Source organism: Mobula birostris, chromosome 13 (genome assembly GCF_030028105.1).
Source record: "Mobula birostris isolate sMobBir1 chromosome 13, sMobBir1.hap1, whole genome shotgun sequence".
NCBI classification, from domain to species: domain Eukaryota; kingdom Metazoa; phylum Chordata; class Chondrichthyes; order Myliobatiformes; family Myliobatidae; genus Mobula; species Mobula birostris.
In genome coordinates this window covers 111,591,421-111,605,646 of record NC_092382.1, presented here as the reverse complement: position 1 = coordinate 111,605,646, position 14,226 = coordinate 111,591,421, and the positions used below count along the sequence as shown (strand labels likewise).

At 47.8% G+C, this 14,226-nt stretch overlaps 1 protein-coding gene across 3 annotated transcripts in view; it reads left to right on the top strand.

The window, feature by feature from the left end:
* Positions 1-14,226, top strand: part of LOC140207356 (alpha-2-macroglobulin-like) — a 127,795-nt gene that overhangs the window by 83,025 nt on the left and 30,544 nt on the right. For all 3 annotated transcript variants that reach the window (XM_072275908.1, XM_072275906.1, XM_072275907.1), the window contains exons 21-24: positions 2,305-2,461; positions 12,064-12,144; positions 13,296-13,359; positions 13,935-13,972. In XM_072275908.1, coding sequence (XP_072132009.1) covers positions 2,305-2,461; positions 12,064-12,144; positions 13,296-13,359; positions 13,935-13,972 — 340 coding nt within the window. The remainder of the gene's footprint in view (positions 1-2,304; positions 2,462-12,063; positions 12,145-13,295; positions 13,360-13,934; positions 13,973-14,226) is intronic.

Below are 14,226 nucleotides of genomic sequence, written 5' to 3'. Positions count from 1 at the left end.
GGAGACAGAGAGAGAGAGACAGACGGGGGGGGCGGGGAGAGAGAGACAGACAGAGTGAGGGAGAGAGAGAGAGAGAGAGACAGACAGAGTGACGGGGAGAGAGAGACAGACAGACAGAGGGGGGGAGAGACAGACAGACAGACAGGGGGGGAGGGGAGAGAGAGAGAGAGAGAGACAGACGTGGGGGAGAGAGAGAGAGACAGACAGAGTGACGGGGAGAGAGAGAGACAAACAGACAGACAGAGGGGGGGAGAGAGAGAAAGACAGACGGAGGGGGAGGGGAGAGAGAGACAGACGGGAGGGAGAGAGAGACAGACAGACAGACAGAGTGACGGGGAGAGAGAGAGACAGACGGGGGGGGGGGAGAGAGAGAAAGAGAAAGAAAGATTTGGAGGGTGAGCCAGATGTGGCGAGGGCAGCCCAGGATCCTAGTCAGTGAGTGCAACCCTATTACCATGCCAGGGGTTTGATTCCCGCTGCCATCTGTCAGGAACTTGTACTTTCTCCCCATCGCCATGTGGGTTTCCTCCGGGTACCATGGGGCCCCCTGGCTGACTTCCTGCACGTGATAATGTTTGACTTTAAGTCCGAATCTGGACCCCCAAACTCAGAGAGAAATGCAAACATGAGGAATTCTGCAGATGCTGGAAATCCAAGCAACACACATCAAAGTTGGGAAACCCTGACCCTAACCTGATGGCATAAACATTGGCTTCTCAAACTTCCACTAATGCCCCACCTCCCCCTCATACCCCATCCCTTATTCATTTATATACACACATCCTTTTTCTCCCTCTGTCCCTCTGACTATACCCCTTGCCGATCCTCTGGGCTTTCCCCCCTCCCCCTTTTCTTTCTCCCTGGGCCTCCTGTCCCATGATCCTCTCATATCCCCTTTGCCAATCACCTGTCCAGCTCTTGGCTCCATCCCTCCCCCTCCTGTCTTCTCCTATCATTTTGGATCTCCCCCCACCCCTCCAACTTTCAAATCTCTTACTCACTTTTCCTTCAGTTAGTCCTGACGAAGGGTCTCGGCCCGAAAAAACAACTGCACCTCTTCCCAGAGATGCTGCCTGGCCTGCTGTGTTCACCAGCAACTTTGATGTGTGTTGCCAGAGAGAGACGCACCGTTTTGCATGTAACACCCAAAAGAACCGAAGGATGCACTGGGGGGGTCGGGGGGGGGGCGCGTGGGCTGCCGGCAAGAGTCATCACATGCTTTCTGGTGACAACATAGCGTACGTCAAGACCATAACACGTAAGAACAGGATTAAGCACCGAGTCCATTATGGCGTATTGGGGTGGGGGAGGGATGTGTGCGACACTGTAGCGTATTGTGTAGCACGATGCTTTGTAGAAGAGGCAACCTGGGCTCAGTTCCTGCTGATGCCTGTAAGGAGTTTGTACGTTCAACCCACGACCGCACGGGTTTCCGCCGGGTGCTTTGGTTTCTTCCCACAGTCCAAAGATGGACTGGTTGATAGGTTAACTGGTCATGGTAAATAGTCCCGTGAGGCACACACACATGCACACGTACACACAGACACTCACAAACACACAGACACCCACAAACACACACACACACACACACGCACTCACAGACACGCACACGCACTCACAGACACACACACACACACTCACAGACACACAGACACACACACACACAGAGACACACACACACACAAGCACACACAGACACACACAGACACACACACACAGACACACTCACAGACACACACACACAGGAACACACACACAGGCACACACACACACACTCACAGACACACACACACACAGACACACACACTCACAGACACAGACACACACGCGCACACACACTCACAGGCACACACAGACACACAGACACAGACACAGACACAGACACACACAGACACTCACAGACACAGACACACACTCACAGACACACATGCACACACACACACTCACAGTCACAGACACACACTCACAGACACACATGCACACACACTCACAGACACACAGACACACTCACAGACACACACACTCACAGAGACAGACACACACACACACTGATACACACACACTCACAGACACACAGACCCCCCCCCCAATACACTATGTCACATCACAGACACGGGTGGGAAGGTTGGTACAGGGGGTGGGAATATGGGGGGGGTGACAGCGGAAGGGGAGGGGAGAGGCAGCGAATGGAAGGAGGGAGAACAGGAAAGGGGTTGGGGGAACTGAGGAAAGAGGGAGGTGAGGAGACTAAGTGAGGAACAGGCATCCACAGCCTTTACCGCATCTCACCCCTCCCTCCCACAGGCTCACTGCCTTCGTGCTGAAGTCTTTCTTGCACGCTCAGCCCTACATCTTCATCGACGACTCAGTCTTGCAGCAGGCCGCCTCCTTCTTCCTCAAGTACCGGCTGGAGTCGGGCTGTTTCGGCAACGTGGGCAAACTGCTCCATAGCTCTATGAAGGTAGGGCTGGAGGGGTGTGGGGACACCCAGAGCAGGTTGTGACTGTGTAGCAGGGACCACTGGGACGAGCAGATCTCAACTCTGAAATGGGTGTGGGTCCTCCTAATCTCCGCTCTGAATTGGCATCCTTCTACTCAGAGGCTGTGTCCACTGGTCTTAGACTCCCCCAGCACAGGAAACGTCCCCTCCACATCCACTTCAGAAATAGGAGCAGGAGTCGGCCATCTGTCCCGTCGAGCCTGCCCCGCCATTCAATAAGAGCACGGCTGAACTGACCACGGACTCACCTCCACCTACCTGTCTTTTCCCCATAAGCCTTAATTCTCCTAATATGCAAAAGTCTATTCGACCTTGTCTTAAATATATTTACTGAGGTAGCCTTCACTGTTTAATTGGGACACCACTCTCTGGAAAAGCATTTCCTCCTCATCTCCGTCCTAAATCTACTCCCCCAAATCTTGAGGTAGTGTCCCTTAGTTCTAATGTCACCCACCACTGGAAACAACTTTCCTGCCTTTGTCTTATCTATCTCTTTCAAAATTTTATATGATTCTATAAGATGTCCTCTCACCCTTCTGAATCCCAGCGAGTACAGTCCCAGGTGACTCAATCTCTCCTCATAGTCTAACCCCCTCATCTCTGGAATCAACCAGGTGAACACCCTCTGCACCACCTCCAAAGCCAGTATATCCTTCCTCAAGTTTTCCAATATAACCAAGAACACGCGTAACGTATATTAACCACCCAATAATACATTCTTAAATTAGGCAAAGTAAGACCTCCATCCTTTTTTAATTTTTGTAAATGACATTGTCCAGTTCTTGGTCTTTTATTATTCCAAACAAAATAATAGTCATCCTGATCAAAAAACTTCTTAGTTAGAAAAATAGGAATGTTTTGAAATACATATAAAATTTTTGGTAAAATCAGCATTTTAACGCATGAATTCGACCTACTAACGAAAGTGTAAGTGGATTCCATCTAGAAAAAAAATTGCTTCATAAAATCCACTAAGGGAACTAAATTAGCTCTATAAAGGTCTCCATAATTTTTAGTGATAATGATACCTAAATATTTAAAAGAATCTGTAACTTTTAGAGCAATGTTATCATATATAGAAGCGGAATCATTTAAAGGAAATAATTCACTTTTATGCAGGTTTAATTTATATCCTGAAAACAATCCAAATTCATTTAATACTTTCAATAAGCTAGGAACAGATTCTTTGAGATTGGAAACATAAACCAAAAGATCATCCGCATAAAGGGAGATCTTATGAATAGTCCCATTTATAGAAATTCCTTGTATATTTTTAGCTTCACGAAGTGCAATAACCAATGGTTCCAACATCAAGTTAAATTACAGAGGACTTATACCCTGTTACAGTGCTGCTTTTTAGGGTAGTAATGAAGGTCCTCCATCTTTGTGTCTGCAGAACATTTCTCCATGACTGTTTCCATAACAGTTGCTTTTTGGCCAGTCAAGTTTGTTAGCCCAAACCTGCAGGTCCAGTGGACCACTCTTTGACCTGATAGGCATGTGTGACCCTACCAAGAGCCAAAGCACAAAGCCCTGGCTCCAGCCAACAAAGCTCTCTGGGGCCATTGACGCATGAAAGCCCCCGAACCCCATGACAAGGTTGAGGTTGCAGCGTGCCGTTGTGCAGAGGGACTTGGGAGCACTTGTTCATGAATCGCAAAAAGTTGGCTTTGCAGGTACAACAGGTTATTAAGAAGGCAAACGGAATGTTGGCCTTCATTGCCAGAGGGATTGAATTCAAGAGCAGGGAGGTTATGCTGCACAGGGTACTGGTGAGGCCGCACCTGGAGGACTGTGTGCAATTCTGGTCTCCATACTTGAGGAAGGATATACTGGCTTTGGAGGCAGTGCAGACGAGGTTCACCAGGTTGATTTCAGGGATGAAGGGGTTAAACTATGAGGAGAGATCGAGCCGCCTGGGACTATACTCACTGGAGTTCAGAAGAATGAGAGGGGGTCTTATAGAAACATACAAAATTTTGAAAGGGATAGATAAGATAGAAGTAGGAAAGTTGTTTCCATTGGTAGGTGAGACTAGAACTAGGGGACATTGCCTCAAGATTCAGGGAAGCAGATTTAGGACGGAGATGAGGAGAAACTGTTTTTCCCAGAGAGTGGTGAATCTCTGGAATTCTCTGCCCAGGGAAGCAGTTGAGGCTTCTTCACTAAATATAGTTAAGAAACTGTGTATATATTTGGATATACAGGGACTGATTCGTGATTGTGTGTATATTTGGATAGACAGGGGCTCATTTGTGATTGTGTATATATTTGTATAGACTATGACTGATTAGTGATTGTGTATATATTTAGATAGAGAGGGACTGATTAGGGATTGTGTATATATTTAGATAGACAGGGACTGAACCGGGATTGTCTATAAAATTATTTGTACAGATAGGGACTGATTTGGGATTGTGTGTATATTTGTATAGACTATGACTGATTAGTGATTGTGTATATATTTAGATAGAGAGGGACTGATTCGGGATTGTGTATATATTTGGATAGACAGGGACTGATCTGGGATTGTCTATATAATTATTTGCATAGACAGGGACTGATTCAGGATTGTGTATATATCTGGATAGACAGGGACTGATTTGGGATTGTGCATATAAGTATGATGCCTGGGCATGTCCTGTCCGGTGGTATTTATACCCCATCATCCTATCCCGCCTGATTGGTTAGACCTCATCCAATCAGATTTCCGCTCTCCCACCTTCTTTACAAACAAATTCGAATTCCAGTTTATATTCAAAGTGAGACCATCATCTTTTTAGAACTTTCCCTCTCGTTTTACCAGATTGTGTATTTTGCTCATAGCAGATCTGTCGAATTCCTTAAGATTCTCCTTCACCTTGTCTGCTTTAGCAACTTCATGCCTTCTTTTAGACTACCAATTTCTTTGCTATGTGTTCTCTTGCATTTCCTGTGCCTCATTTGTTCCTACCAGATTATATCTGCTACGAACCACTTTTTTCTCAACCTGGGCCTCAATATCTCTTGAAAACAAAGTTTCCCTAAACCTGTCTTCTTTGCCTTTCATTCCGACAGGCACATGAAAGCTTTGTACCCTCAAAATTTCAATTTTGATGGCTTCCTACTTACCTTTGCGATAAAACAGTCTGTTCCAATCCACACTTGCCAGATCCTTTCTGATATCATTAAAACAGACCTTTCTCCAATTTAGAATCTCAACCTGTGGCCCAGACCTATCTAGTTGCATATTGACTGTGAAACTGATAGCATTGTGGCCACTGGCTGCAACGTGGTCCCCTACACAAACGTGTGTCACCCGCCCTGTCTCCTTCGCTAATCGCAGATCCAGTATCGCACTCTCTCTCATTGGGAGATCTACATACTGTTTGTTCTGTATCTCCTGTCAAAATCGGAGTACTGAAAATCATAGGATTCATAGAAGTTTACCCGCCCATTCTTGCCCTGCCTCAATGGACAAACCTAATCTGAACCCCATGAAACTCTGCTGGTTTCCTTGGCTACATAAGTCCTGGGAATACACACTCCGGTCCCACCAAACCCCTGACATTGAGACGTCAAACCCTGGTTTGTGGGGACGCTGTGTAATTTGCTTCCCTGTTACAACTCAGTGCCAAGAAATGACAGACAGCACACTGCATACAATTAACGGAATTATATTTATGAATCTTAACTAAAGGGTTAGTAAAGAAAACAAAGGAAAAGTGTGATAATAACAGAGTTGTCATGATGGGAGATTTTAATTTCTTGGCATCTCCCTAGAACAAAGAGTTTAGATGGGGTAGAGTTTGTTAGGTATGTTCAGGAAGGTTTCTTGACACAATTTGTAGATAAGCCTACAAGAGGAGAGACTGTACTTGATCTGGTATTGGGAAATGAACCTGGTCAGGTGTTAGATCTCTCAGTGGGAGAGCATTTTGGAGATAGTGATCATAATTCTATCTCCTTTACAATAGCATTGGAGAGGGATAGGAACAGAAAGCCCAAGAAATAGTGGATACATTAGTGATAATTTTTCAAAACTCTTTAGATTCTGGACTATTGATGTGGATAGAGAATTGGTTGGCAGACAGGAAGCAAAAAGTGGGAATAAACGGGACCTTTTCAGAATGGCAGGCGGTGACTAGTGGGGTACCGCAAGGCTCAGTGCTGGGACCCCAGTTGTTTACAATATATATTAATGACTTAGATGAGGGAATTAAATGCAACATCTCCAAGTTTGCAGATGACACGAAGCTGGGTGGCAGTGTTAACTGTGAGGAGCATGCTAAGAGGACGCAGGGTGACTTGGATAGGTCAGGTGAGTGGGCAAATCATGGCAGATGCAATGTAATGTGGATAAATGTGAGGTTATCCACTTTGGTGCCAAAAACAGGAAAACAGATTATTATCTGAATGGTGGCCGATTAGGAAAAAGGGGAGGTGCAACGAGACCTGGGTGTCATTGTACACCAGTCATTGAAAGTGGGTATGCAGGTACAGCAGGCAGTGAAAAAGGCGAATGGTATGCTGGCATTTATAGCAAGAGGATTCAAGTACAGGAGCAGGGAGGTACTACTGCCGTTGTACAAGGCCTTGGTGAGACCACACCTGGAGTATTGTGTGCAGTTTTGGTCCCCTAATCCGAGGAAAGACATTCTTGCCATAGAGGGAGTACAAAGAAGGTTCACAAGATTGATTTCTGGGATGGCAGAACTTTCATATGAGGAAAGACTAGATCGACTAGGCTTATACTCGTTGGAATTTAGAAGATTGAGGGGGGATCTTATTGAAATGTATAAAATCCTAAAGGGATTGGACAGGCTAGATGCAGGAAGATTGTTACCGATGTTGGGGAAGTCCAGAATGAGGGGTCACAGTCTGAGGATAAAGGGGAAGCCTTTTAGGACCGAGATTAGGTAAAACTTCTTCACACAGAGGGTGGTGAATCTGTGGAATTCTTAGCCACAGGAAACAGTTCAGGCCAGTTGATTGGCTATATTTAAGAGGGAGTTAGATATGGCCCTTGTGGCTAAAGGGATCAGGGGGTATGGAGGGAAGGCTGGTACAGGGTTCTGAGTTGGATGATCAGCCATGATCGTACTGAATGGCGGTGCAGGCTTGAAGGGCTGAATGGCCTACTCCACCTATTTTCTATGTTTCTAGACAAGTTAGAAAAGTGTTTAATTGGAGTAAGGGGAATTATGAGGCTATCAAGCAGAAAATTGGAAACATATTCTCAGGGAAAAGTATGGAAGAAATGTGGCAAATGTTCACGGGATATTTGAGTGGAGTTCTGCACAGGTACGTTCCAATGAGACAGAGAAGTTATGGTAAGGTACAGGAACCGTGGTGTACAAAGGCTGTAATAAATCTAGTCAAGAAGAAAAGAAAAGCTTACAAAAGGTTCAGAGAGCTAGGTAATGTTAGAAATCTAGAAGATTATAAGGCCAATAGGAAGGAGTTTAAGAAGGAAATGAGAGAGCCAGAAGGGGCCATGAGAAGGCCTTGGCGGACATGATTAAGGAAAACCCCAAGGCATTCTACAAGTATGTGAAAAGCAAGAGGATAAGACATGAGAGAATAGGACCAATCAAGTGTGACAGTGGGAAAGTGTGTATGGAACCGGAGGAAATAGCAGAGGTATTTAATGGATACTTTACTTCACCATGGAAAAGGATTTTGGTGATTGTAGGGATGACTTGCAGCGGACTGAAAAGCTTGAGCATGTAGATATTAAGAAAGAGGATGTGCTGGAGCTTTTGGAAAGCTTCAAGTTGGATAAGTCACTGGGACCAGATGAGATGTACCCCAGGCTACTGTGGGAGGCGAGGGAGAAGATTGCTGAGACTCTGGCGATGATCTTTGCATCATCAATGAGGACGGGAAAAGTTCCGGAGGATTGGAGGGTTGCAGATGTTGTTCCTTTATTCAAGAAAGGGAGTAGAGATAGGACAGGAAATTATAGACCAGTGAGTCTTACCTCAGTTGTTGGTAAGTTGATGGAGAAGATCCTGAGAGGAAGGATTTATGAACATTTGGAGAGGTATAATATGATTAGGAATAGTCAGCATGGCTTTGTCAAAGGCAGATCGTGCCTTACGAGCCTGATTGAATTTTTTGAGGATGTGACTAAACACACTGATGAAGGTAGAGCAGTAGGTGTAGTGTATATGGATTTCAGTAAGGCATTTGATAAGGTACCCCATGCAAGGCTTATTGAGAGAATAAGGAGGCATGGGATCCAAGGGGACATTGCTTTGTGTATCCAGAACTGGCTTGTCCACAGAAGGCAAAGAGTGGTTGTAGACGGGTCATATTCTGCATGGAGGTCGGTCACTAGTGGTGTGCCTCAGGGTTGTGTTCTGGGACCCTTACTCTGCGTGATTTTTATAAATGACCTGGATGAGGAAGTGGAGAGATGGGTTAGTAAGTTTGCTGATGACACAAATGTTGGGGATGTTGTGGATAGTGTGGAGGGCCGTTAGAGGTTACAGCAGGACATTGATAGGATGCAAAACTGGGCTGAGAAGTGGCAGATGGAGTTCAACTCAACTAAATGTGAAGTGGTTCATTTTGGTAGGTCAAATATGATGGCGGATTACAGTATTAATGGTAAGACTCTTGGCAGTGTGGAGGATCAGAGGGATCTTGGGGTTGGAGTCCATAGGACACTCAAAGCAGCTGCGCAGTTTGACTCTGTGGTTAAGAAGGCATACAGTGTTTTGGCCTTCATCAATCGTGGAATTGAATTTAGGAGCCGAGGGGTAATGTTGCAGCTATATAGGACCCTGGTCAGATCCCACTTGGAGTACTGTGCTCAGTTCTGGTCGCCTCACTACAGGAAGGATGTGGAAGCCATAGAAAGGGTGCAGAGGAGATTTACAAGAATGTTGCCTGGATTGGGGAGCATGTCTTATGAGAGTAGGTTGAGTGAACTCAGCCTTTTCTCCTTGGAGCGACGGAGGATGAGAGGTGATCTGATAGAGGTGTACAAGATGATGAGAGGCATTGGACGTGTGGATAGTCAGAGGCTTCTTCCCAGGGCTGAAATGATTAGCACGAGAGGACACAGTTTTAAGGTGCTTCTATGTAGGTACAAAGGAGATGTCAGGGGTAAGTTTTTTGCTCAGAGAGTGGTGAGTGCGTGGAATGGGCTGACAGCAACGGTGGTGAGGCGGATACGATAGGGTCTTTTAAGAGACTTTTGGATAGGTACGTGGAGCTCAGAAAAATAGAGGGCTATGGGTAATCCTAGTAATTCCTAAGCTAGGGACATGTTCAACATAACTTTGTGGGCCGAAGGGCCTGTATTGTGCTGTAGGTTTTCTATGTTTCTTAAAAAAAAAAACAAAAAGGGCCCACGTAGGATAGTTAAAGGGGATGCAGTGGATGTTATACATTTGGACTTTCAGAAGGCCTTTGACAAGGTGCCACAGATTAGGCTGCTTACCAAGTTAAGAGCCCATGGTATTACAGGAAAGTTACTATCATGGTTAGAGCATTGGCTGATTGGTAGGAGGCAGCGAGTGGGAATAAAAGGATCCTTTTCTGGTTGACTGCCAGTGACTAGTGGTGTTCCACAGGGGTCGGTGTTGGGACCACTTCTTTTTATGCTGCATATCAATGATTTAGATGATGGAATAGATGGCTTTGTTGCCGAGTTTGCAGATGATATGACGATTGGTGGAGGGGCAGGTAATGTTGAGGAAACAGGTAGGATGCACAAGGACTTAGACAGATTAGGAGAATGGCAAAAGAGTGGGAAATTAAATACAATGTTGGAAATGCATGGTCATGCACTTTAATAGTAGAAATAACCATGCTGATTTTTTTCTAAGTGGGGAGAAAATCCAGAAATCTGAGATGCAAAGGGACTTGGGAGTCCTTGTGCAGAATACCCTGAAGTTTAATTTGAAGGTTTAGTTGGTGGTGAGGAAGGCAAATGCCACGTTAGCATTCATTTCAAGAGGTCTAGAATACAAGAGCAGGGATGTGATGCTGAGGCTTTATATAGCACTGGTGAGGCCTCACTTTGAGTATTGTGAACAGTTTTGAGCACCTCATCTGAGAAAAGATGTTCTGGCATTGGAGAGGGTCCAGAGGAGGCTCACAAGGATGATTCCAGGAATGAAAGGATTATCATAGGAAGAACGTTTGATTCCTCTGGGTCTGTACTCGCTGGAATTCAGAAGGATGAGGGGGGGATCTCATTGAAACCTTTAGAATGTTGAAAGGCCGACACAGAGTAGATGAGAAAGCAATGTTTCCCATGGTGGGAGAGTCCAGGACAAGAGGACACAGCCTCAAGATAAAGGGACGCCCTTTCAAAACAGAGGAGCAGAGAAATTTCTTTAACGAAAGGGTGGTGAATTTGTGGAATTTGTTGCCACAGGCAGCTGTGGAGGCCAGGTTGTTGGGTGTATTTAAGGCAGACATTGATAGGTTCTTGATTGGACATGGCATCAAAGGTTACAGGGAGAAGGCCGAGAACTGGGTTTGAGGAGGAGATGAAAAAAAAAGGATCAGCCATGATTGGATGGTGGAGCAGACTCGATGGGCCGGATGGCCTAATTCTGCTCCCATGTCTTATGGTTTTATTATAATTAAACAGTCAAATGTGCACAAGTTGGAGCCCAAACCTTTCATAAGCCATATTCACCGATCCTCAGTCGACCTCTGCACCTTGCTCCATCGAATCACTGTCCTCCACCTGGACCCCCTCTAATCTAGGCAGCATCCTGGTGAATCTCCTCTGCACCCTCTCTAATCCAGGCAGCATCCTGGTGGATCTCCTCTGCATCCTCTCTAATCCAGGCAGCATCCTGGTGAATCTCCTCTGCACCCTCTCCAATCCAGGCAGCATCCTGGTGAATCTCCTCTACATCCTCTCTAATCCAGACAGCACCCTGGTGAATCTCCTCTGCACCCTCCCTAATCCAGGCATCATCCTGGTGGATCTCCTCTGCACCCTCTCTAATCCAGGCAGCGTCCTGGTGAATCTCCTCTGCACCCTCTCTAATCCAGGCAGCATCCTGGTGGATCTCCTCTAATCCAGGCAGCATCCTGGTGAATCTCCTCTGCACCCTCTCTAATCCAGGCAGCATCCTGGTGAATCTCCTCTGCACCCTCTCTAATCCAGGCAGCGTCCTGGTGAATCTCCTCTGCACCCTCTCTAATCCAGGCAGCGTCCTGGTGAATCTCTCTGCACCCTCTCTAATCCAGGCAGCATCCTGGCGAATCTCCTCTGCACCCTCTCTAATCCAGACAGCATCCTGGTGCATCTCCTCTGCACCCTCTCTAATCCAGGCAGGATCCTGGTGGATCTCCTCTGCACCCTCTCTAAAGCTTCCACACTGTGGGAGGTGATGAGGAGGGAACGTTGTGGGAGGAGTTGAGGGGAGAGCACTGTAGGAGGTGGTGAGGAAGGAGTACTGTGGGAAGGGACAAGGCTGGAGCCCTGTGGAAGGGGGGGAATGAGGGAATGCTGTCGGAGGGGCGGGGGGGTTTGCTGTGGGAGGTGCTGAAGAGGGAATGACAGAAGCAGCAGATATAACAAATCTGAATGTCCCCTTTATCCCCAGGGCGGCGTTGATGATTCCATCTCCCTTTCGGCCTACGTCACCACTGCTCTCCTCGAGTTACAAAGGCTGAGTCCCAGTATGGTCAGTAAGGCCGGGGCAGAACAGAGGCGGTAAAAACGCCAGGGAGGGGCTGGGTCAGGCGGAGGGGAAAGGAGATGGACTGGGAGGAGGAATGGGAATGCAGTTGTGCGGATGAGACAAGGAGAGTTGGGGAAATGGAGGAAACTGAATAAAGGGGTTGGCAAGGAGTGGGGTGAGAGCGGGAGAGGCAAGGAGGGGGAGGTGTGGGAGAGGTGGAGGGAGAGGGGAGGGGGAGATGGAGTTAGAAGAGGGAGGGGACGGTGAAGTGGAGGGAGAGGAAGAGAGAGATGGAGACGGAGATGGGGAGAGGAGAGGGAGCTGGCAAGCAAGAGAGATGGAGAAGGGAGTGCAGGAGAGAGTGTGAGAGAAGGATGAGGGGGTGAGGGAGAGGGGAGGGGGGTGTGGGACAGATAGAGAGGGAGAGGGAAGTGAGAGGGAGGGGAGAGGGAAGTGAGAGGGAGGGGAGAGGGGAGGGAGAGAGGAAATGGAGAGAGTGACAAGGAGAATGAGACGGTAGAGGAACGAGCGAGAGGGTGAGAGGGATGGAGAAGGGTGAGGGTAGGGTAGAAACAAGAGAGGGAGAGGGGGAGGTGGAGAAAGTAGAGATGTAAGAGAGAGAGGGAGGTGGATAGAGACAGGAGAGGAAGGGGAGAGGGTAGAGATGGGAGAGGGAGAGGGAAATGGAGAGAAGGAGATGGAGAAGGTAGAGATGTAAGAGAGAGGGAGGTGGATAGAGACAGGAGAGGAAGGGGAGAGGGTAGAGATGGGAGAGGGAGAGGGAAATGGAGAGAAGGAGATGGAGAAGGTAGAGATGTAAGAGAGAGGGAGGTGGATAGAGACAGGAGAGGAAGGGGAGAGGGTAGAGATGGGAGAGGGAGAGGGAAATGGAGAGAGGGAGATGGAGAAGGTAGAGTTGCGAGAGGAAATTGGAGAAAGTAAAGGTCGGAGAGATGGAGAGAAAGAGGGAGGGGAGAGGAGAGAAGTGTGGGAGAGTAGAAATGGGAGAGGTGGAGGGGTAGACGGAAAAGAGGTGGGGAAACTGGAGGGAGTAAAAGGGAGAGGAAACGTCTGAACAAGGATGTGGGCAGGAGGTGTGTAGAGCCGTACGGGAAGTTGACCCCTCAATCACTATCTCGTCGGTCTCCTTCTAGGCTGATACAGTTTACAAGAAGACTCAGGAACTATTGAGCTTTGACTCTCCTAGCAATGGGGCAGGTTAGTGATGAATCCCCTCGCCCGGCTTGACCTTCTTCCTCATGTTGTCAGCTCGGCCCTGTTTTACCCTCCCCGAGGGAAGTACTCGCACTTATTCTGACTCTGGGCCACGTGAGAGAATGGCACACACAGTTTTTATCCTAGCCTGGGCCCTGTCTCACTTTCCGCACACCACACCCTGGACATGCCTGACGTACCTGTGCCTCGACCTGGAAATATCCCACCCACGCTGACCCAGGCCTGGGATGCCCTGACATCCCTCCCACTGTCCGTGGCCTTGGGCCTGTCCAATCCAGCCTGCCCTGCCTCACACTCCATTGCTCATAGCCTGCACCTGCCCCATCCTCTGTAGCCTCTGAACTCGGCTTGTCCCATTCTACCTACCATAGGCTCTGTGGATGGCCTACCCTCCGTGCCCACCACCAGGGCCTGCCTAACCCTTTGTAAACCCTGGCCCTGCAACTGACCCAGTCCAGGGCCTGCCCCACCATCCTGACGGGACCTGGGCCTGGGTTGAAACCGACCCCACCCGTGCTGACAAGTCTTACTTCTCCGCTGTGCTCTTGTGCTTCCAGAGGAAACTACGGCGGAGACTCAGCCTACAGGGTTCTCGGTGAGTTGCAACAGTGGGGTCGCAGGGTGGTGGGAAGGACAATAAGATGGATGCAGTGAGGTTGAAAAGGCATTGGGAGGAGCAACAGGCAAATTGGCAGTTTTGGATGTCAGGAGAGAATGAGAGCCCTGGGGAGTGAGTGATGGATCATTTTTCATTTGGTGATAGACCATTGCTGGTGCAGGATAGACAACTGGTGGTGAGTGATAGACAATTGTTAGGTGAAAGACCATTGATGTGTGAGTGATAGACCA